Here is a 25,689-nt window from a genome sequence, read left to right as displayed (position 1 = left end):
CAGGGATTTTTGTTTTCTCCACTGTCCCTTGCTTTAAAAGAATAGAGGTCAAACTCAATAATTTCACATCGCTCATTTTTATCCTCCATCCTCCATTATTCACCAGTTGTCTCTATATCTTCTCTACATCAAACATAAATAACACCAGTTTCTAGCTCCTACAGTGCTTTGCTGAAATGATTGCCTTTGTGGATAACACACTGATTATGGGCAAGACCAGCCATTCTGGCAGAAGAGAAATGTGAAAAAAAATCGAACCTGCTCCCTCTGCTTCTCTCCTCACTGTGAAGGTCACTTGTCTTCAGAATGATCTCAGGAGGTCTTTGGATGCCAGTGTTGCCAGCTGGAGGACGGCTAGCCAGCAGAGGAAATACCCATTCTTCTCTCTGAATTGCCAGAACAATAGGGCACAGACCTCACCATGGTGACCCAAGCGTACATTACCCTTGCCTGTTTCTGTACCTTTCTAGAAACAGGAACACACCACTGAGTAAACAATGCAGCCCAGATGCACAGAAACACCACAAGCTAGAATAGCTACATCAATGGTATCGGTTAAAGAATAAATAAATCTATGAAGTCCTTTGAAAACTGAACAATATAGGGTACAGCGAAGAGCAGTCCAGGGAAATGCTTACTTTATGATACAACACAACTTGCACAAGGAAGCTTCACTCATGGGAAAAGTCTATTTTTGCGAAGATTCATGGAATGCCACAGTACCAAACCTTTGAAAAACACTAGTGGAAGAAGTCCTCTGTAGTAAATAAATTTTGACTCTGTAAGTAATTTGGATGGTCAGCTCAAACATTTTTTCCTAGTTTTACTCAGAGGGAATCTGTGAATATCATACCCATTTTTTGTACACACAAATCCAATTTTATAGAAATCATAAGAAACCAGAGAATTCAAGAAGTTCTGGTGGAAACATTTTTATCTGTCCTTATAGGTGACTACTGTATAATGACTCTGATTCTTTTCCCACAGAGCTTGGTGTGAATTATCAGTTCACTGATCTACAAAACCAGGGTAAAAAGAGAACTGGGGTATATATCAGAATAATATCTTAAGTTCACGATAAAGAGCTTGGACAGTGAATGATGATCTGCAAATTCCTTCCACAATAAGCTTCTTATACTCTGGTCTCCAAAAACATCAAGGACAGAACTTGATAAAAAGTTTAATGGTCCCATTGGAAGAAATTATACTATCAGATTTACCCTTATTTTCCCAAGCTTGTTTCAGGTCAATGAAAAACATGTCCAAAAAAAAGAATAGGGAATATCCCATCCTATGTGAGGTCTGCCAAAATTTTGTATGAACAAGCATGCATTACCAAAACAAGTTTTCCTTCAACACCACATTTCTGACTAAGGGACCATACTGGATATATCCTTGAAAAGCAAAGGTAACATTGTCAGCTGTAGTACCACATTGAAACGAAGCAATGAAAGAATGGCAATTTTAGAGATTTACCTCAGGAAAACAAGGACTAGATGAAGTCACTGAGATCAAGATGGTAGTTTATAAAGCCCATGCACACAAAGACTCCCTTCATAACAGATCTTTACTTTATTCACATAAACTTACGTTTCATCAAGAAAAAGTTCCCTCCACTACAGATCCCTCACTTCTAGGGTAAATGTCTTTCAGGTATTGCACAATTATATAAAACAGGAGAATCCATACCATGTTGACAGGGTACCGTTGGGATGCCTTTTGCACCCCAAGCACTCTCCAGGGCACTCCTCCTTGGATGGAAACTAAAATCCATAGCTTCACTCACGTTGTACTTCGCACTTCACACAAGTTGCTAGAATGATCAGAAAATTGCATCTGCATCGCCTGCTTCACTGATGCACTTCCCACATTTCCCACCTCATGTTAATACAAACACAGTAAAGACTGGATAAAGAACCGGCACCTTGGTGTAAAGAGTCAGTTCATGTCATCAGCTGTCACACTGCAAAGAACCAGCAGATATCACCACGTGGACCTTTTTGCCTTCCTCTCCAGAACATAAAGAATTCCTCCTAAAGTCAAACTGGAGTTATTTCTTTACTACATAAAAAGAATAGAGACTTGAATAATGAAATATAGAATCCCAGATTCATATCTACAAACATTAACCATAATTGCAATAGCGGGAACTTGATATAGCTCTGGATTTCATCAGGTTGGCAAACAACCATCACCAATCTCTAAAATACATCAACACATCTATTCACAACAGTTTTTTATTATTTGACTAGACCTAATCCTGCCACTGTCATCTGGCTGGACTCAAAGCGTCTCACTATACACTCATGACCTGAGTAGGTTTCACTCATCCACGCTGCCTACTGTCGGCTGCAGAACAGGACAGCCAAATGTCCTGAGTTAAAACAGTCACAGAAACAATGATGACGACAACTCATTTTTTAGCCCAACCTGTCATTCACCTTTGCATCAAACAGCTTCAAGGTACAAAAAGTAGAAAAAGCTTTTAGTGTACCTTTAAGACAATATTGCCCCTACTTCCTTTTTCATTACCTCTTAGAGTGGAGAACTCTTTCATGTTCATCACTATTCAAACTTGTTTATGATGCCTACATATCTAAAACAGAAAAGCAGAGGCATGCAAGGCATAGGATTTGTGTAGTACAAGATTGCCAGGTGTTGCCCTCCAGAAACACAGATTACTGAAAGTGGCCAGGCAGATGAGCCAGGAGTGATCCACAATGGCCAGAAGTCTGGCCACGAGAATGTCTTCTAATGACAACACATTTACAAAGGCAGGTCTTGCTAAGCAGACAAGCAGCACTCTCTTAATCACCTTTGAAAACACCACCTTTGAAGAAAAAAACTCATTAATTCACACTGATTACTACACAGTAGTTTTGGAAGGATACCTACCGTGGTAGGAGAAGGAAACAGTAAGGACAGCTGGGTAGTGCCATGAGAGAAACTCAATCTTTGTTGTGATGAGAGCCTTTGCCCTCAATCCCACGTTCCTTCTCAAATACGTCAGTCTTTTACAACATTATATAGAAATGAATATCACTGAAAAGGAAGGAAGGAAGGAGACACACATGATGTGTAACGTGGTACTGCCCAGTGGGCATAAAAGAAACACACATCAGGCATTTCCCATTCTCCTCCATCCAGTGATATCCATGAATCCTAATACTGCACCAGCACTGAGAATAAATCATTCTGATTAGCCAATAGGTACTGGTTGAACACTGCAGGAGTGTAGCATGGAACCCAGTAAGGAAGAGTTTCAAATTAAATCCACTACCCTGCTCATGTGTAGGGTCATGAGCAACAGAGAGACCAGTCCCTGAATTGCTCTGACAGGTGGATTTCATCTGCATGAGCGAAGTGATGGGTATGTATGTGCTCTGTAATGAACATGAGCCTGGTGATGTGATGGCAGGGAACCATCGCTAGTCCTATGCTACAGGAAGAAGTCTGATTTAGATTACCCCACCTTCTGTCAGCGTTAGATGTGTGAAAATATATGGTCTGGTTCTCCATACACTCACATTGATTTTATGCAGCTGTTACTACATTTTCAGTGAAAAAACTCCTGATTTATAATCATTGTAAGTAGGAGGAGGATTAAGACTAAAATATCTCCAGTGAAATAGGTGTTCAAAGAGTTTAGTGAATAATTTGATATGTATAATTCATTTGAAAAAACTGATATTTTTCCCTAGTCCTGAACAGCCCAAGAATAGAGTGTGAATGTTTAACATTTATATGCTACTTGCAATTATTTGTGAACTACATCAAGTAATTTGTGGTCTACACATAACTCAAATAGGAAATTATGATTATTAAATAAAATATAGAATTTACAACTCCCATAGCAAATTATGTCTTTTGACTAATTTATGTAATGAGCTTAGCTAGTCTGCCCTTCATGGATTTCAAACTGCATGTTCAATATTTGCAATTATCTGTGCAGGCAGCAGTTACATAAGTCATCTGATCAGTAACAGAAATGCTACCATGTGGGATGCAGTCAAAATAGCAAAACCAGCATATTCTACAATTTCAAACAACTCAGAAAATACTGAAGCATGCAGTTAAAATTTACAGCTGAGTGTTTTCTGTTCAAAAGCACAGGGGTAGGAAGCTTTTCCCCTCTTCAGTAAGCACTACTGTCTATCGACATACATGGAAGAGGTATTGCTTGTTCTTTATTTTTGTCCAGAACATTAAGTGTGTTGCTTAATGTTTTGAATAGGTAAGCAGCACTGATGTGTTGCCTGAGGTTTGTCAGTGGGGCTGGAGAGGGAATGGGGTGCAGCAGGAGAACAAGCAGCTTAGCACATGTGAAAGAAAGGCTCGGGAAAGGCATGGACTTGGACAGCCAGTCGAGACAGCTTGAAAGAAGATTTGGTCCAGTTTTCAGGTTGGGTAGGATTTCCCTTATTCCCCTTTTTGAAACACGTTTGAAGGTAGGATGTGAAAAACCAAATGCTTTTGATCACATCACCATAATGATAGTTGCTGACCTCCAGCTAGACCAAACTGTGGCCTCACTGAAACATATGGGAGCTTGGTCTTTAGCTGGGATGGAACCAGGATTTCACACGATCCTTACAATCATGGTTGTGCTCTTCCTCTCTGTTCTCATTAAAGTGTCTTACTAGGCCCTCTTCCTTCTAACTGCTTTATGTCCCATCCCCATTACTCCTAGATATTTTTATCTAGCCAACTGAACAAACCTGAAATAAGCCCAAATTTGACACAGACCAACTTCCACTGGCTACTAGTGCTCATTATAACAGGCTGTCTCTTGTTGGTGGTGTTGGATACTCTGCAGAAAAGTGTGAGAGGGACTAAAGAGCACCATAAAGCACGCTTAGAGCAAACAGCCCACTGCTAGGATATATATGACAGCAGCTAAAGTGATTCCTAAAAGGTTGCCCTAGCTTTGGCACAGTAAAGCGTGACTGTGTCAGCAATGGGAATTTCCTTACTACGGGAAAGCAGCTCCACTAAACTGCAGTGCTGCCTGCCACTTCTAGGTTGTCTGAAACACTGAGAAGGAGATAGCAATCCATTAGAAACATAAAATAAAAAATAAGTGCTTTGAAAATATACCCAGATAATAGATCAGCCTCTCCTACTATCTGCTGCCTTCTACCTTTAACAACCCCATGAGTTCCGGACATGTTTTTCTTTATAATTAATATTTTTATTGTTGTCATTTTCCCTCTCACCTTCTTATGTTCTCTTACTACTTTATTCAGTGGTGAAGGTGGCAGTTTTTAAATCTGAGAGGTACTGAATGTTAAGGACCAAAAATTCATATTCAATCACTGAAATAACTGGCCCGATTTTCCCCTGCACATAGAAATCTTCTTTTGCTGTGGATGGAAATGATTCTGATGATACTCCTATTCCCATCCGTGTAATACAGTCAAGGCTATTGAGGTTTCTGGTATTATGTGCAGGTTAAACTGGTGAGTTAAAAGTGAGTCTAGTTATCTGCATAGTGGCAATGATGTCTCCTCTGCGGTCATGGATGTAGACTGGTACCTCCTTACTTATTTCCTGCACAGAACTATGGCTCCATCTGCACTTGCAACTCCTCCCTTCAACTCACTTCATCTCCTTTGTGAATCTATTTCATCAGAGCCTGTTGTAATCCCTTATCATGAGCACAAACTTGAGAAGTGGGGTGCTGGTTTCTCCACGGGCCATTCCCTCTCCCCCACCCACATGCCCTCTATTGCTGTAAGACTCCATAGACCACACTCCCTCAATCTGCTAGTTGCTCTTTTGCTTTGAAGAAAACTGGCAAGTCTACCAGAGGAAAAAGGCAAGTTTTGTTTGCCTTAAACTTTAAAGACAACATAATGGTAAATACTGCCAATTTTAACACAGAACTAGTACCTTCACTTCTGTTTCTCTGCCAATTTGAGTGAAAAGCAAATGATGTTCTGCCTGTGAATCAAAAACTCTCCTACTTGACTGAATGCGTCTGATACCATGACAAAGAAAATACTGGTGAGTTTGAAGGCAGTACTGAAATGCATAATGCTAGAAACACAAACTTCTTTTTTTTCTAAATAAGAAGGTGCTTTAACAAAAAATACTTCAATGAAGTTGCTTTAATGAAGGACTAATTGCCTCCAGGTGATGACATTTGAAAAAAGATGTTACAAGCAGCTTCTTATTCAGAAACTAGCAGCCAAGATCAATAAACAAAACATAAAATGTAGGCATATTATTGATGCAGATACTGATGCAGATAATGTAGGTATAACACTGCTATAAAGGGTTGAATTTGGTGAAGAAAGCTGATGAAATAGAATAGCTGATGTTAATTCTATTGAGGCTGACTTCAAGTAGCTAGTGTTCAACCAGTTTGGTTTTTATATGGCCTTGAAAGATATGCCAACTATAGCTGCTAAATCCATATTGCAATTAGAAATGGTTACCTTTGTTGATCAAAAAAATATGAAATGGAAGAAAAGAAAAATAACATACCATGTTCACACACAAAACAAAAAGAGCTATATCAGGGACATCAGGGAAGGTGGAATACTATAACAACACATTTTATATTGTTATACTATTCCACCCACCTTAATGGAGAACCCTTCGGTGTGGCTACGCCATAGCCTTTCGAATCCAGATTTCCTCCCACTTTCATGGTGTCACATGGCTTTCGCTGCTCAATGTATTCATTCATGGTGGACTCCAGCAGGAAGGCAAACTTGCCCTTGGATTTGCGGACACGAGCTACTCCCTCTGCAGTAGTCCTTGTGAACACTGATGGCTCAGCTGATTTCATGTAGGTCCACATCTTTTCATACACTGCTATTTTTGATCTCTGGAGAAAATTAAAAGGAAGTTAGAACAAAAGAATGTGGCAACATTTCAGAATGGCACTGTTCAAAATAAAATCAATCATACTTAATTTTTCAAACAACTGGGGTTGGGAAAATCATACTTGGATAAGGATTTTCTTTGAATTCCATGATTATTTTAAAAGAAACAACAATATTAATACTATAAAATCAGATATTATTTTTAGGTCCAGTTGTCCTCTAGCAGTCACAATAAAATAACTGCAAAGCTAAGACCTGAATTTACTGTTAGATAAAGGCAGTTCACACAGTCAAAGTGTTGTAAAGTGTGTTTTAGGGAATTATATATGAAATAGATATCCACAATAAACCTGTATGGGAAAGAGAAACAATAAAATGATCTCCCCATAAATACTGAGCTGAATCTTGAAGCATTTCTCAGCTCTAACACCCACTTCTTACACTATCAAAACCACTATAGCTTAAGTAAGATTTCTGCTTTCATAATTCAGAGTCCAGAATTCATTCAATTTACATTCAGAAAGGCTACACAACATTTCAAGACATGGTTCACCATAAAAGATGGAAACAGCAAATTGGACCAAATATGCTATTAAAGGAAACAAAATGCCCTAAGCATTTGTCTTAAAGAAGTATTAGGTATGTTTTTAGAACCGCAGTATCAGTGGATTTATTTTAAAGACTCTGATCCTGCCAGTAATTAAGAAATGTGCTTGCTCAAAGAATGTGCAAGAATTCGTGGCTTAGAGTGCATTAGTTGGGAATTTTCCTGTCTGGGAATGCATGGTGCAACCACAAGTAAAGACTTAAGTTAAAATAAAACTTAAAAAAAATAAAAACAAATAAAAATTTTCATTGAAAGGAAGGAAGGAAATGCTGTCAGGCTGAGAAGCTTCCCATGCTCATTAGATTCACTTAATAACTCCTTTGCTTCCTCCAGTAACAGGGATACATACATGCAAACCAGCAGTGCGTCAGCTGAACACTATACAGTGTTTTTATTTAATAACAGATGGCACTTGTCTTCTCTTATGCATGCTGCAAAAAGGACTTTTTAACCCAATGCTCAAGTCAGCTTTTATTTGAGTCAAAAGGAGTTTCTAGCTAAGCCAGATTTGGTCTATGACCCCATTCCTACACTGTGCTGAGCACTCCAGGAAAATATTCATTATTATAAAGCCCCAAAACAAAGGGCCTTAGAATATTTAAACAAACATCAAATCTTATAATCTAGGTATTATTTAAATTGACAATGGCTTTAAAACACCTGCAACTGAGCCTTTGCATAGGTAAGAGTAATTTCCCTGAAGCACTTCTTTTTACCGATTACTGAATGATTGTATTATTACTTAGAAAATAATTTGTTAGGGAGGTAGGTCTAACTTGAAAGTAAGTGGCATTTAACCAGAAATGTTCAATAAAAATACCATATAGCAGAACATCATAAATTATCCTTGCTTTTTTAGCTTGTTTATATGCATCATTTTATGTTTCTGTCAAATATAATAAACTTTAAATTAACAACAGCTCTGTATGTCCATAATCACATCCTGCCTTGTCACCCTCTCCTTCCACTGTAGTCACAGCTACTTTTCATTTACATAATAGTGGCTGAGAGTAGAGCGTAAGCTAAGCCATTTATGTATTCTTTTTGCTTTACGCTGATGTCATTTCATGGATTTAAACTTACAGAAAGAAAAAAAAATGGAAGAGAGCAGTAATGAATCAGGCATCATTTCAAGAATATTTACTTGCCTTTGTCTGCCTTCACTTCCAATCATTTTTTACAGGTTAACATCCATATCATCAGATTCTTTACAAAGTAAACATATAATAGGTCGCTTTCCTTCAAAACTAAAAACACGCAACACATAAAATAGCTCTATTATTAGTAAGAGGAAACAATGCCCTAAATCAATTGAAAAAGGTTGCATTTTAATCTATTTTTTTAAGATCTAGTTTCCTTTGCCCATCAAGAGACAAAAAAATATGGAAAGTCTAACAAGGCATCTGCTCTGTAAGAGCATTTTCTTCTCCCAAACTTTCATTTGTGAACATTCAGCTTCTACATGTCAACTCAGAGTGAAAACTGAAGAGCAAACCAACAGATATTCCTTATTATCATATGAGGAAACACTGCAGCCTTCCCCTGCAGTCAGCCAAGCTAGGATAATTCTCATTTAGGGCTTTTCTGAGTAGGACTGCTAAAACTAAGTTCTTTCCCTCTTGAGCAAGCTGCTCAGAAAATGCAACTCTCACTGCATCCAAAACAGAAAATAACAGTAAATAGCTAATACTATCAAAGTCTTCTTTTTCTTTATGTTGGCTTTAAAATGACTTTTCTATTTTCTGTTTTCAATCCAGAATCAAAGCAGAACTGAATAGCTGTTCAGAGTTTCTGACATTTTGATCAGAAATGATCAAATGATGAGAAAATGTCCTGAAGGCTCATCTTCAGCCAGATCGTAATCACTGACAGAAAAGTTACACATGACTGTAATCCCAAAAGTGATGATGTTTGCTTCCAACCACACAAAATGTTAGACTTGGCAAACAAGTCTTCTCGTACTATTGTTTCAGGCTAGGTCTTAATTTATGTATTATGCAAACAATGTTTGTGCAAATATTGTCTGTCAATGATATTTTATCTTTGTCCCTGTTTCGTGAAAAATATTTTTAGAAATAGTGCATACAATATCATTAACAATTACTATACTGTTGCAGAGGTTAGAAATCATTCAATAACAGGGCCTCAATTGCACCATTTAAAAAAAAAAAGATTAATACAGTCTAAATCTTGATAAAGCTTCAAATTTTGCATATGCAACTATATATTTAGTATTTGTCATTATAGACGGACAAAGAATCTTCTCTTTAAGGAGAGATCTTGCATGAAATATTGATTCAGACAAAAAAGTATCTGTGTTTACAGGATGATTTAAAAGAATCATGAAATTTTTGTGACCAAGACTGGTTTTATGTCAAAAGACCTGACCTCATTACTTCAAAACAATGTCTTGTACAAGTGTTTTGAAACTCTTAAGAAAACAACCTTATTCCTTTGTTCTTTTCTATTTCCTTGGGAATTAATTTTTGCATCATCACCTAAAAAAATTGCAAGCGCTGGATACCCTTGAAAATGCAACAAGTTAATAAATCCAAAGTTAAATAAATCTGCCTGGTCCTCAGCATCATGTTTTTAACTATCATCACAACTTCATTCTAGTTGAAAGAACTATTCGTACGCATATATTGTGGTTACCATTCTCAGCTTGTGATGGACTGAAACTGGAATTCCCAGAATCAAATACCTAACTTTCCACAAATTGAGCTAAAGAAGAATCTATGGGTTAAGCATACATGAATATAAATAATGAGTACTGAGGGATCATACTCTTTTCAAGAAAATAGGAAATCTAACCATCTCAGGATCAAAATATTTCAATTCTCAGACAAGCCTCCTATATCTTAATGCCACCATTTTTTTAGACATCTGGTGTGAAATCAGGGCTTCCAGGGACCACAAGCTGAGTTTCTACCACTTGGGGTAAAAAATAAAGCTCCCAGAGAGCATCTGTAATGTCATATTTAGGTGTATACCAACACTCTGGCTAGAGAAGAATACAGGTGTAGTTAGAAACCTGTCACTGAACTGTATCCATTAAAAAATGAGGTTCCAAGCACCCTAGCCATTTCACTGGGATCCCTCTAGAGTTGATGCAAAGAGGAAGATACTTTAAAGGGTGATTTATTTCGACATAACACGCTTGTCCCGTACAGGATGCACAGAGGTGCTTTTCTTTCTCCAATGTCTACAGAAGAAATCTAGAAAACTAGCTTAGACTAAACTCCTTGGACAGCTTCATTATGTGAAGGCTCAACCACTGTGTGTTGGTTAAGTGCCATTTGTATCTTATAAGGCATCATCTTTTTACAGCTAATAGAAAATATTTGCAAGTTCTTCTAAGGGGATAACTCTCGCAATAAAAAGGTTATTTCACTACAGACATTTTGGGGGTCACTCAGCAGCTGCCCTTGAACCAACACTGTCTATAGTTCCCAAATCTCATCCATAATTTTGTTAATGATTCACTGAGTTCAGTTTGGCCAAACTGAAAATAGTCAAGGTGCGTGGGCGTACCTAACACAGAACAGTCCCCTTTCAATTAGACAATAAAAAGAAATTATCACTCCATCTTCCTTTCTTCTAAAAATGCCTTAAACTGCACCTTTTAGATAAATAATGCTCCTAAACCATGTAATTTCCAGGGAAGGATTACTGGCTCACAGCTTTTATTCAGAGCCATGTTCAAACACTAAACTCACACACGTTCAGTCAGCTAGGCTTAACTTTCATCTGCTAGAGACATGAAATAAAGCAGGAGGGACTGTTTATTATGTACTCCTTGTGATGTCCAAGCTCCCTGTTTTCCAGCTGGCAAATGATGAGGATTACATACCAACCACACTAACACAGGAAAGCAAATGAAAATGAAGTACTCAATACAGACAGCACAGACATATGAATGGCTATTTAGGCTATTTCCTAATGCTCCAACCACATCCCTCCAAGATATATTTTCTCTTTATTATTCATCTGAAAGTCAGCAAATTAAAAAATTCATTTTCTGTTCACCACCCAAGACCCTAAAGCAAAATGCACACAGCCAAATCCGTAAGCAGAAACAAAACCTGCAAGACTCCATGTTATCATCATAGGCTTCCAATGCTGCACATCATTTCAGTACTGTAGCTTCCGATGAATCAATAGCACAATGCTGCTTTAATTATCACTGGCTTCAGTATCCCTCGGGGCACCTCTTTTGCCCAATGTGACAGGATCAATAAGCTTTCCACAAATTAGAATAACTGAAAACTCCAACAAATGGTGGTGTGGGGGTAAAAATATAGCTAAAGTATTGCAGGAGTTACAAACTATATTACATATAATTGCAAAGTAACATTATTTCACACTTCCAAGCATCTTATAACAGCAGTGGGTAGGGAGAGCTGCTCTAATGGACATGCCAACTTACTCTGAAGAACTCTTTGGTTGACCCTGAGTCCAGTGTCCCATAAGCAATTTCGGTTTGTTTGGCAAGGTCTTCTGCACTTTCTATGGGTGAGACCATTCGCTCAACAGTCAAGAAAGCAGCGAGGTTAGCAGTGTAGGATGAAATAATGATGAGCGTGAAGAACCACCAGACACCTCCAACAATGCGACCTGAGAGGGATCTAAACATGAATAAGATAATGCACATTCTCCTGTCTCTTAAGCCACAAAGAGAGAGAGAGAAAGAGAGAAGGCACCATTATTGCTGAACATGTATCATTAAGTAACTGTCAATGGGAGGGAGATCATTTGCATTTTAAATACTAATAAATGCTTTTTCTCTTGAATCTCAATGCCTACAGTACAGAGTCCACTGTATTAATACATATCACACACATACAGAAGTTTGAATTCTCTTGAACAGTAATCCCAGTGTTCTTATTATTTCAGGAAATGCCTAACAGAAAAATTTTGTCAGAAATACTGGATAGGTAATCTCTTTTTGGAGACAAAAGTAAAGCATGGTAGCTGCAAATCAGTAGCTTTCTCTGTTTCCTCTTAAAAAAAAAAAAGACACAAAAGGCTTTGCACATGCATTATGTTGGCTCTAGGATTAAAATGTTTCTGTCACTCAAACTTATCAAACATTCTACAAGCTACTGCAATCATTTGAACTTTCACATTTTTCTTATTTAAGAAGCAAGCATTTTGTGGTAACAGAGATATTTATGTTAAGTAAAAAATTATATTTTCCATTTTAATACCTGTAATTTGATGAGAAGGCTGTTGAGGAGTAATGTACATCCAGTCTTAATCAGTATCAGTTTTATTGCTAACTTCAATAATAGCAGAGTTAGGCCAATGCTGAACACTCTCAAAATCTCACTGTAAATGGCTAAAGTGAAGCATTCAAGTTTGAAAGATTGGGTCATAATGTTTAATTAAGAAGTTGTAGTTACTGCACACTAAAGTTCCAGAATATCTTAAAAGGTTAAGAAATTCAGGACTGGGATCGTATATTACATCTGAGGCACCCACTCTGTAAGGCATGGCTTAGCAATACAGAGCGGCTTCTCAGAAACAGATGGTCAAATATTGTCTCTCTCATAGGTAGTGATATTCTGGTAGCAGCACTGTAGAACTTGATAGGGAACAGAAATGGAACATTCATATATGCAAGGCAAATATTCAGCACAATAGTGTGCATTTAATAATTGTAATACAATGGAACTAATTTAGCAACAACACAGTTCCTCTGAAGTCAACTCAGTGGAATTGTCCCTGTGTGTACCTGCTGTTTCTGAGAGCTGTTTGAAGTTTATGCACATTGACATACGTAAAATAATAGTAATGACTGAAATTGAAAGCAGATTCTCTGTTGCCCTTATCATAGCTATTAAAAAAGAAAAAAATGAAAAGGCTTCCTAAAGAATGAACTTCAAAACACTGCCAGGAAAATAAACGAAGGAAGATTTTATGCTTCAGTGTTGAAGATAAAATGCAAATGTAAAAAGATTTGACACAAACCTTGGGGAAATATCACATCCTTGTTGCATAAAGGCACCCAGGGAAAACCAGAGGCTGTTGAAGATGCCAAACTCATTGGGAGGCTGGTCACTGGGTCCTTCTTTCCCATCCTCTGGTTCTTCTGTGTGCCACTCATATGGGCTAAACCTGCTAACTAGGAACAGGACCACACTGACACCAATGTAGGCAAAGACTATGCACATCCAGATCTCATACGCCAAAGGGTCCAAGAAGGAAAACACTCCTGGTTTAGATTTCTGGGGCTTTTTGATCATAATGGATATCCCCAAACTCATAAAAGGCTTAGAAAAATCAATGACCTCTTCTCGTACCAAAGTGATGGTCAGAGGCGCAACAGCAATCTCTGCTTTCTATAAAGAAAAAAGAAATATAGATGTATAGATTAATTGGAGTTGGCTTATACGCTCAGCTAAGCAGCTAATTCCAAAGGTATGTCATTAACATCAGGACACTGACTTAAATGTTCTTTATAATATTTTTCTGTTTCTTTCTATCACAGTCTATATTTACTCAATATGCTTTTAGTAAAACATACATATTGCAGGTTTTTATTTTACGGAATTATAGAAATACTTAATTTTCCTGCTAAGGAGAAGACTCTCAAATCTTATAGAGGTGGGCAGCAGTGTAGATAGATCATTTTAGGTATTAATTTAGATTTAAAGTAAAGGAATTCAAGGAAGAATGAAAAATGAGAATGACTCTATTGTCACTGAATGTATAGAGATTTTTTAATAAGATCCCAGAAACAGTCATTTATTATCATATTTTCATAAGACACAATCATTCTTTGAGGGAAACCAGCTCATAGACTGAAGGAAGTTCTAAATAGCATGAAGCAGCAAAGGTGATGATTAACTATTGCCGTGATGCCACAAAACTGCACGCAGTTGTCTTGGGGGAAAGATAGTTCAATAGGAATGAATCAGATTTTAAACAGTGCAAAAAGGCAAGTATACAGAAAACAGCTGTGCAAAGTCGTGCCATAGAAGGATAAAAAGTGTGTTGAATTCCCATTAGAGACAGGAATAATTTTTAATATGTTTCTCTAATATGTTTTTAGAATGAAGATGCCAGTCTGGAATGAATCGTTATTGATGATGATGGTGATTACAGCTGCTAACAATGATGTCTGCATGAACTATAAGGTATTGTAGCTGTGCTAATGGGTCATTTCTGTCATTAGGGACTGAACATTACATTAAGGTTTGCTCCTTGCCTTGCCTTTCCTTGCCTTGCCTTCCCTTGTTTGCCTTGCCTTGTTTGCCTTGCCTTGTTGCCTTGCCTTTTACGCGAAAGCTGTCATTACAGCAGTACTTAAGATGGGAATTGTAAGAGGAACTGGGACAAAAGATGCACCGGTGGGAGGGGAACAGATGCAGAAGCTGCTGAAACCTTTCTCCTGTTCATCATCATGGTGCTGTACCTACGTGGATTCACAGAGCAGAGCCTGTGCTCTGTGACCAGCGTGGACTTTAAAACAGCTTATGGGCTAAGGAGGGTAACCGAGCAGATTTTGAGAACACTTTGTTTTGATTGCAAATAATGTAGACTCACAACCTGCCTTCTGCAGTGGCATTGCTCTGCTTCAGGCCTCAATATATGAGATAATCTGCCTGTATTTACCGCACCCCAGGCCCAGTCATCTTCACAGGCACAATTAAGAGTTATTCATAAATCTCCATAATAGAACTGTCGTAGTTTTCTTTTCTAAATACTTAGCTGCCCCAAATTCATCTTATGAGGTAGCATTTTCAGATATAGTACATAGCCCATAGTTTAGCAAAGCATTTAAGCATGTTTGCCTTTTAGGGTACTCTTAAGGACATTCATAGTCAGTAAAATATACAAGGATATATTTAAATCCCATCAATTTCAATGACAGTAAAACATGCTGGAAATTAAGGATGTGCTTAAATAGTTTAATCCAAGTGTTACATAAATAGCCTGTGTGATAAAGAAAAACAAAGAAAGTGAAATGTAGGCTTTTTTGTCATCTCACAACTTTGAAACAGATAACTGCATTTAAAATAATGTTTTTGTTATTTTATACACTATGTTACACTGAACTATATATATTTTATGGTATTTAATTTAAAACTAATTTCATGTAGTTAAAATTTAAACCTATTTTGGTAGCTGTATAATTTTGAATAATTCAAAAGAACTGACTCATTCGAGTGCAATGGCCCAAAAATGCAAATTTGTATTAAAATTGCTGTATATTAATCATCAGATTATATCTGTCATTCTGAAATAGTTGTGATGCAAACACCTATCATAATTTTATGTAAAGATATAACAGTTTAAGCAACACAATTAAAATCATAATTTTGCAAGCGTATCAGACTATCTCTGGTGCTAATGTCTTGGGTAAACATTATGATAATATTGCTAATTCTCTGAATTTTAATGTAAATTTTGTTATACAAGGCATTTTTAAAAATTTGGCTTCTTGAAGTCTTGTGATTACATAAGTCTGACTGAAACAGATATTTTATGAAGACAGGCATTATATGAAGAAAAATAACATGTCTAAAATATATTTTTAAATATCCTGAAAATTGTAAAGTAAATTTGGTTTCTGTAGTCTAAGGACTGTAGGTTGGTTTGGGCTACTGGCATTGCTGCATATTTTTGTATTTCATCTCGCTCATAAATTCCTTTCTTCTAGAAGAATGGTTTTCTTCCTTAGAGTCAATGTCTTTTATATGTCTAAATTTCAGCTACTGTGAATGCCTAATGTGGAGTCCTTGAAATGAATTAACTGAAAGACCCCGGGAAACTGTGATCTATTACTGCTAATATCTTCTCTGTATTTGTCACATAGTGGTATCTTCATTAACACAGTGTAAATGATAGACCTGGTCATTGGTCTTCAAAAGTGTTGGCTAACACTTCATTTTTTGTGTCTGCAGATTGCTACTGGAATTAAAACAAGGATCCTTGAGGGCTGTTAGTTTTTACGATGTGAGGTGGAGAAGTGACAGCACCATTTTAGTGTGAATTGTGGAGATTTAAAAGACCTAATTAGCACACTTGCATATTGTATGTGAAATACTGGATAAGATTCATCTTACCAAATTTAAATGCTCAAAGAGTACATGCAGAACTTGAACTACATCAGAACTAGCTGCCTACGCTACTTTAAGGAGTTAAAGAGGAGAAATAGGAACTTATTTCATTACGATAGTGATCTAATGTCAGATGATTCATAATGTAGATAAACCCATTTCATGCCAATGAATGTAAAGGGACAGTACACAGCTAGGTTACAATTAGATGCCAAATAATTGGAAAAATTGCAGCCTCCCCAATCTGATCATATTATTTATTATTTTTGTAAGACTCACGTGTGCCACATTAAGGCCTACATAAACTCTTCGTTGTTGAAAGCTAAATAATGACAATAGCTGTGCATGATAATCATCAGCGTTTGTGCTTTGCCCAGTTAATGCACACCATATAATTATGGATTTAAATGATTAACAATATAACAATGGTGCAAACAATTAATGATTTTGTTGCCAGTGAAATCTGTTTTGACAAAGACTAATGATACTTCACGCTTGAATCAACTGCATCTGTAACAGCATTTCAATCAAGGCTGCATCACTACCAAGTACAGATGGATTCTGGATCCTTCCGATATTATACACTGGGACAAGATTAAGTCTGATGGTAAGAGACTTTTACTTTTCCAGAATATACTATTATAACCTTGTGAATAAAATCTATGCTTGGTACAAGTTATATGAAGGTGGTAAAGCTATCTGAGAAAAATCATTCAGGAAGTGATTTCAATTTCAGAAGCTCATGGCTTCTCAGATTTTAAACAGAAATGAGTTGTGACCTTTTGTATTAAGCAGTGAAAGAATAGCATTCTGTGTCAGGAGAATGAATATTTAATTGGAGCTGACTGTTAGTGCATTTGGAAACATCTGTTACACGTGCTTAATGGCATTTCATCCCCAGCCAGCATTTCTCCTGTGAGCCAGATATCAAGGCCTATAGAGTCCCACAGGGACTACTGCAGGCATTCAGATATATCAGGGACAAATGACCAACATTTCCTGGTAGTTTTTAATAGAGTGCTAAAAACAAAACAGGGAAATAAACAAGCCCCCACAACGACATTCTGTACAGTCATAGCAAAACTGTACACCACAGCACTTTATACACTGTTTCCCCTGGGACAGATGGAAAAATCAACTACAGAGTTCAGGTAACAACCAAGCTGCTCTGTGCAGTATCTGAAGTCTCCAGGTACCAGAACGACCAATGGTGCATGTGAGTCTCCAGGGGTCATGGGATAAAATTGGCACATGTGTCCACTCTCAGTAACACAGATAGGGCTAAGTGGCATTGGTGGCACTGAGGCATTGCGGTACAATTTAAAGAGCAAGAGAAGAGGGGAGCCTTTTGTGTGGCACAGAAAAGGTCCAATTTCACTGGCCAGCACAAAACTGTCTGTTAATCCGTTAATGTGGCTGGGAATTAGAAGATGTAAAATGTTTCCCAAACAGATCATCTTGTTAGCTTGCTAATTCAGTTGCAAATTCTGTCCCAATCCTGGCTGGATATAAAAAGCCTTGCTTGAAGCATAGCCAACTACTCAGAGTACTTGTGTTTATGATCTGCGGATCTATCAGAGAAGATGAACATCCTCTTATAGCAGAGCTTTGCAGGGAAGTCTCTGGCTGACTGATTTTTTTGCTTTCTCTATGTGGAATAGGCCAGGGAACCTGATGCTCTGTAAATCATCTGGCAAGGACTCAAGGAAGTTGCAGGGAGGATGCTCTTCATGGATTCCCTATGGAAATCTTGAGCAGCAAACTTTTGTAAGTTAACAGAAAGAACAATTTCCTTTAAAGCTACACCTGTAAAAGTACAGTAAAGATGCTTGGAATAGCTCTTGGCCTTAAGGCCAGCTGGCACGGGACAGTCTGTGTCGCTACCATGAAAGTCATTTAACCTCTAAACCAGCACGGCTGCATTCAAGCTGCTTATAGGGAATGGTCTCTCCCTCATCCTAGTGTCCAGCTGGGCTCAGAAATTGTTTTGGACAGTAATTATGGCCCAAAAATATACCAGGGACCATTGTTGCAATTTAGCAGATTAGTTAGACAAGTTCCAGTGCACAGGGACACTCCCTGGTGCCACTGATATATTGGGATAGATATAGCCTCAAGGAGCCTTTGGACAGTAGAGCAAATATACTGGGCAGCAGCAGACTTCTGTTAATTCTTTCAATAAAAAAGCAGCTCCGAGAGCTTTGCTGCAGCTCATTCCCAGAGCTCAATCCCAGAATCACAATCAGACTGCAGCCTTCCTAAACAGATAGTTGTGCAGGAGCTTTTAAACTTGGCCATCAAACCTTTAAAGAGCCTTCACCTCATTCTTTTCCATTACAAAAAATGAAGTGTTGACCATGTATTCTGGGATGTCCTCTTCATGCAGGTGATTTGCAACAGGTTCCTTATGCCTGTGAGTTTTACTGCTTTCAGCTATGTTAACAGCCACAGGTCACAGTCCAGTACTGGCATGAAACTCTGTGTGAGCTTCCTAACAGCACTTTGTATTTCAGTCTAGTACTAGGGCAGTTTGGGTTTGATGAGGTAAAATTTTCAAGATAAAAGGAAAAAAAAAACCAAACAGAAAACTAAAGTCTAGTTTCAAGTTTCCTCTATAATTTTCAACCAGATGATAGGTCACTGAAACTATGCATCTGGGCAAGGGAATTTTCTCACAATTTGTAAAATTTCTCGGATGATTTAAAAAACCTACTGGTGTAAAATAGTGCATAGCCGTTGACATCCACGTGTTTGCTATTGCAATTAAAAGCCAGACAAGGAGTCGCCTCCGTTTTGATAAAGTAAGTCTGAAAACCCCTTGACTTTTAATATCCTGAGAGTTGAGCTTCTTCCAAGCCACTTGTCCTGGTTTCAGCTGGGACAGAGTTAACTCTCTTCTTAGTAGCTGGTACAGTGCTGGGTTTTGGATTTAGCGTGAGAATGATGTTGATAACACGCTGATGGTTTAGTTGTTGCTAAGTAGCGCTTATCTTCAGCCAAGGACTTTTCAGTTTCCCATGCTCTGCCAGCAAGCAGGTGTGCAAGAAGCTGGGAGGGAGCAGAGCCGGGGCAGCTGACTTGAACCAGCCAAAGGGGTATTCCATACCATGGAACGTCATGCCCAGTATATAAACAGGGGGGAGTTGGCTTGGAGGTGCGGATGGCGGCTCTGGCATTGGTCAGCGGGTGGTGAGCAATTGCATTGTGCATCACTTGTTTTTTCTTATTTCTTTTTTTTTTGTTGTATTCTTTTTCATTACAATTACTATTATTCTTAGTTAGTAGTGTATTTTTATTTTTACTTTAGTTATTAAACTGTTCTTATTTCAACCCACGAGTTTTACTTTTTTTTTCCTTTCCTCCTCCCCATCCCACTGGGAGAGGGGAGGGGGAAGTGGCTGCGTGGTGCTTAGTTGCTAGCTGGGGTTAAACCACGACACCACTGAAGTGGATATACATGCTTGGTGATCATTCAGCTTTTCCACTCTTTAAGGACACAAGTGAGGTTGGTTCCTCCAAGAACTTCCAAGAACATACGGAGTTTTGTGAAGCTGGTATAACCTTCCCGTTCCCATGTGGAGGGGAAATCAACAAAACTCTGGGGCACCATTTCCCACACTCCTACAGCACACAGTCTATTTCATGTTGAGGAGTCTCCTGAACTAATGCTAGTGGAGAAGACTTTGACAAAATTTATCAGCTATACTTAGCTGACAGAAGGGAACAGAAACGGAGCTGCTAGAAAAGCCACTAGGCTTTTGCCACACTTGGCCCTAACCGTCATTGGAATTGCAAAAACTGCAACTGTGGACGGACCAATTGGTATGCAGTAGTTTTTTATAGGGAGGTTGAGGCATGTTATGAGTTCATTGGCAGAAATGTTCTCACCTGAATAGTTTTAGGATTTTTTTTTATTCCATCATTGAAATGAGAAGTTTCTCTAAGAATTCTGATCTGTTGTCAGTGCAGACACTAGCAACTGCAGTCATCAGCAAGCATAGCTCTGAGTTTTGCTACTTTTGGTAACACCAGATACTGCAAATATTTCTTTGGGTTTGTTGGAACTATTTTCATTAAATATTACAACTTCATGTGTCAACAGAATTGTTAACTGTTATGTTATTCTGAAGAACTTTTTTCCAGATCACTGTATAACATAACGAACTTAGTTGCTGAGTTTACTAGGTTTGCTCTTAAATTTCATTATTGATGTTCATCTTAAAAGTCTGTCTTAATTCTGAATTGCCTAATTGTGTACTTGCCTGTAGTGGTTTGTTATATATGTTTAATATATGATCGTGGATTCTCCATTTGTCAAACTAGACCAAGAGTCCTATCTTTTTTAAAAGATCTGTCCACCATTCCATGAAAATGAATAAATGAGTGATATTCGTCCTAACTAAGTTTTACGATGTATCAGGAATAGATGGTCTCTAACATTAGTTCTAACATCAACGGATTTTTAAGGGATGTGCAAACTATGGATGTTCTAATGTTACAAGGTACTAGTTGAATAAATAGTAGAATTTGCATGAAGCTATTTGATTTTCTCTGGAAAACAAGTGAAAGCACAGAGATCTGAAACAGAATACTGTTTCTTTTCTGTGACCCCAAGGTTAAATAAAATGCACATATAGTTCCTATTTTATGACTAATACCATGATAAATTAAATCCTGCTTCAAAAATTGGTATGCTTACCCCATAAACAAGTTCTCCCACCATCCCATTCCAGATTTTTGTCTCTGGATCCCTTGCTCCATATTTTCCATCAGGAACAATGGCAATTTTGTACTTGATACCAATATGTTTTGCAATTTCTGACGCCAGATCTACACAGTATCCTTCAAACTTGTCATTCCCTTCAAACGTATCATGGTTTTTCTTGAACATAACATATGGGGCCTCCTATAATGAAAGAAGTAGAACTGTAAAGGAGAACTATACCGAATATACTCTGAAAAGTAACATGTCATCTACTGACTGAACAACACATATTTTATCAAAAGTTCATGGATAGTATTAGCACATTTAAATTAAAATGTATGAACAGAAATCCTTCTGGAAAGGTATACTATTTACACTGTAATTTGGCTTATACATTTCACAAGATTTATCAACCTTACAAATTATGAACACAAAAACTATCCAAGAATGCATATAAATTTTACTTTTTTTTAAACGAAAGACCTTTGTGCAGTATATACTAAATTTAAAGCGTGAATAGTGGTTGAACCTATAAAACGCAAATGACTGTGGGATAATGCAAGGTATAATTTATGCTTTTGACTTCAGTAAATAAGCATATCCTCTAACATAGTGTGGTTACTGTCTATGTAATTTCAGGTGCACAGCCTGAATGATTTGCTTTCTTGGGGTTTAGAATGCATAGTTACCAAGAGGCTACAAACATTTTAGTGAGAACATAGAAATACGTTCCCGAGGAAACACATATCTTCCCCTTTGAATAAACAGTGCAGATTCTGCAAGGTCTTTCAGGATGAATCTAAGCAATATGCATGGACAAGAATGGTATTAAACTGACACTGACTTTACATGCTGCATGAAAAAGAAGTACCAAAATATTTTTGGATGGTGAGTGCCATTGAAAACAAGTAAAAACTCTCTCAAAAAGTGGATCTTACATTCCCTGTGTAAACCATACTATCACAATAGTGAACATAATATAATTGGGAAATCAAGGTCACATTGGGAAAATAAAGTCACATTTTTCTTTTTTGCTCTATGTGGATTCAGACTTTAGCAATCATTACGTAAAACTATACTTTCTGGTGGTGTTTTAAATTAGTTCACATAATTCATATTCATAGCCAGTTCCAGATAAAATACTTGTCACTAATGTCACCCTTTGTTTGAATTTACATCACAAAATACTGGCAACTTAAGTTTTATCTGTGCTGGCCCTGGCGAATATTAGTTTTTTGACACTAACCTTGGTAGTACTCTGCCCTATTCACATCTTTCCTACATACATAATTAGTACAAAAATAAAAAGAAAGGTAAACATGTAGTCTGAGAATGTCTGCTTCATTGAAACTACATCAACATCAGCTGTAAGCAACAGCAATTTTGTAACCCCTATTAGGTGTTTAACAATGGAGGATACGTGACATGACGTGAGCAATAGGGGGACTGAATAAACCAGTTGGGAAATTTTTCAGTGTGTCAGGTAAATTTTTCCTTTCGGATACCAATATGTAGCTCCTATTGGCAGGGTGTGGATCCATCCAAGAGAAGAACTTGATAGGCAAGCCTGAACAGTATCTTTAATTTACTATTGTAAGGTGAAAAGGCAGAGAAATAGAAAACGTGGGAGGCACTGTTCCCTTTACTTATGTAAGTTTACTCCCTGTGGTAACTCTGGCCAGGACCCACCTCTGTATAAGGATGGCAGAATGGAGCTTTGTGTAATGTGGGTGGAGAAAGTTGTGTAGTTCGTTTACTTCAGTGTGACAGGAAGGTCCCAGATTAAATTCAACACAGTTTGGGAACGGGGAAGTGCTAGTGTTTCCTTAAAGACAGAGTCAAGTTCCTAAATATTGCAGGAATGTTTCACTCTCAGGTGTATTCCCAGAACACCTCTCCTCCATTCATCTCCTTCTTATGTTATTCTCTGCTATGGACATGCCTCTTTGGGCCGCAGTCCCTTAGCAGTAATTCAGTGTTGGAGGCCGTTGATACATTATGGCCATTACTTCAGCTAAGGAACCACGCAGCATAGAAAAGTGTCCACAATGATCACTTCCAAAGTCAAATTCTGTCTGACTACCTGGTTCCTTGACCTATATATAAGTACAAATGCCCAGAGAAATTTGAGGGTGACAACAGCAGATTGTTGCATTTCTTGAGCACATAGTTATGACCACTGCATGGCTAAGGATTGCCAAGGACTTCCAAAACTGGGGCAATCACAAAACAAGCTGTTATCATCCTGATGCGTGTGGCCTGGGCACTAAGACCACTGAGCTACAGCATTAACTATGCACTGTAATCACGGCAGTGATGCAGTACAATGCCTTTGCCTGTACAGAGTTCGTATCTTCAAAGGAAAACTGCTGAGTATTACCATCAGCCTGCACCATTTCTTGTATTCCTATCCCCAGTTCAATTAGCTTAATCTCAACCATCTGTCTTCTAGAGGGAGGGAGGGAGAAGAGCAGGGAGAAGGGGTCCTGCCCTCTTTTTGCAGTAGATCTTGATTTGGGGAAGTATTTTGGGCACGTGAATCAAAAGTTCCTCCCTCATGTAGGCTTTTTGTTCCCATGAGAGGAAAAGCCAAAATCTGGGTCTTTCTACATGTGTTATTGCATAAAAATGGTTAAAAATAAACAGAGGTGAAAAATACTATGTCTCCTGACTGTGATTTAGCCAACTGCTAGCTAGAAATACAACCAAGTCCTGTCCAGTACCCTGCATTTGTGGACTCTCCTTACAAGCTTCAGTTACATTTGCTTGCTGCATCTCAAAAGCAATTTTGTTTTTCAAAGACCAGAGTTAGTGACTGCTAGCTCTTCTGATTCAGCCTTTCTTATAAATCCCAAGCCAAAGGCATACAATTAAAGTCACACCAGGAAATAATAATTCTGGAGAGGGACACAGCAGACAGGCACAGAGGAGGCCAGGTCAGCCTGCTCCTTCTCCCAAAACCCAGACACTGTGCTTCTGCCTGTACCTCATCACTGACAGGGCTGCTACAAAAAAGCATTTGCATTTCAACTGTCTCTGCACAGAAAAGCAAAGTGACAGATGCCTTATGTTTCCTGTTAAAGGTTAAATAAACTTCAGCCCTCCTCCCCATGAGTTCTGTGAGTGAACACTGAGAAGGGAAGCAGGGGGGTCCAATACCGTCCTTGGTAGGTGCAAGCAGTGGGAATCCCATCCGGTGGAGGGATCACCAAGTGAGGACTCGGAAGACCTGGGTTCTGGCAGGGATCTGTTGGGTGACTTGGAGGAACCACATTGATTCTCTCCCTGTCCACTTCTCTTTCTACACACTCTGATCTTACTGATTTAGAGCAAAAGGCAGCAAGGAACATCTCTCATAATGCAATTCTCTTATAGAGTAAGGTAGTACCTCTTGCTGTGACTGCTTTAAAAGAAACAGCAATTGAGTGAGATCTGCCAGTGTGAAACAATACAATTAAAAATAATGGGAACACCTACTACCTTCTTCTTACTATGTTGTCCTTTCCCTCCTATTTTACACAGAATAAATAAGTTTCTTTAATTGTCATGCCTACTTTACCTGCCAAATAATGAGAGATGTATTTTCAAGGTAGAATTTGATGGGGGGATGTGGGTGGGACTGAATGAGGCTTTCTGATAAAGACTGTTTGAGAAAAAAAAATCAAATAGTAGCACTAGTTTTAAATTCTGTCCATTTCAGACTCTGGGGGTGTTTCAAACTAATGAGGTGTGCAGATGTTATTATAATAACATCAGGGCACTGAAAGGCAAGTTTTACTGGTTTGCTAACAAGCAGCTTACACAGATGAACTTGCAAGGTCACACTGCAAAGTCATGAAACATCTGAATTGATCAATAGCATGTACTTAGCCATATCTTGATGCTCTTTTCTATCTCTGGCACTGAAAAAGATGTTTTTTTCTGTATAATCTATTACAACAGCATTTTCTAAATTAGTAGTAATGTTAGTGTAACCATGCTAGCCTAAAGATATAAGAGATGCAAGACATCTATGGAGAGGTAATATCTTCTATCAGATCAGCTGAAATAGCTGAAAACAGTAGGCATACTTTTTCACTGTTTCCAGTTATAGCATCTTGTCTAATAAAAATATTACTTCTCCCCACCATCTTTGTATTTACTACATTTTTGAACTATAAACTCTTAATCTACTGATGTAAAACACAGGTTTGACTTACTGCTGAATGAGGTTTAACACCACAATATTTGCAAGATTTCAGCTGCTTAGTAGTATTCTATGGGGCAGTGAATCAAGGAGAAGTCCACATTGAAATGATCAATGACTAGCACGGAACAGATATTTGAAATGGTGCAAGCTTTACTTATATAATTCACAATTTTATAACAATACTTAACATTTGTAAATACAAGTTGATGTCTGCAACAATTACCTTTATAGACGTAAACAAATCATTCCACCACATATTGCCACAAATTCATGTGTACAGTAAAATG

At 38.0% G+C, this 25,689-nt stretch overlaps 1 protein-coding gene across 2 annotated transcripts in view; it reads right to left on the bottom strand.

Moving 5' to 3' along the window:
- The window catches only part of GRIA4 (glutamate ionotropic receptor AMPA type subunit 4), a 237,345-nt gene that overhangs the window by 35,474 nt on the left and 176,182 nt on the right, over positions 1-25,689 (bottom strand). For both annotated transcript variants that reach the window (XM_050908180.1, XM_050908103.1), the window contains exons 10-13: positions 21,208-21,414; positions 13,414-13,784; positions 11,870-12,068; positions 6,588-6,835 (exon numbers count right to left, since the gene is read on the bottom strand). In XM_050908180.1, coding sequence (XP_050764137.1) covers positions 6,588-6,835; positions 11,870-12,068; positions 13,414-13,784; positions 21,208-21,414 — 1,025 coding nt within the window. The remainder of the gene's footprint in view (positions 1-6,587; positions 6,836-11,869; positions 12,069-13,413; positions 13,785-21,207; positions 21,415-25,689) is intronic.

This window comes from Gymnogyps californianus, chromosome 1 (assembly GCF_018139145.2).
Source record: "Gymnogyps californianus isolate 813 chromosome 1, ASM1813914v2, whole genome shotgun sequence".
In the NCBI taxonomy this organism is placed as follows: Eukaryota; Metazoa; Chordata; class Aves; order Accipitriformes; family Cathartidae; genus Gymnogyps; species Gymnogyps californianus.
Note: the sequence above shows the minus strand (reverse complement) of the source record. Positions and strands in the feature narration are given on the sequence as shown.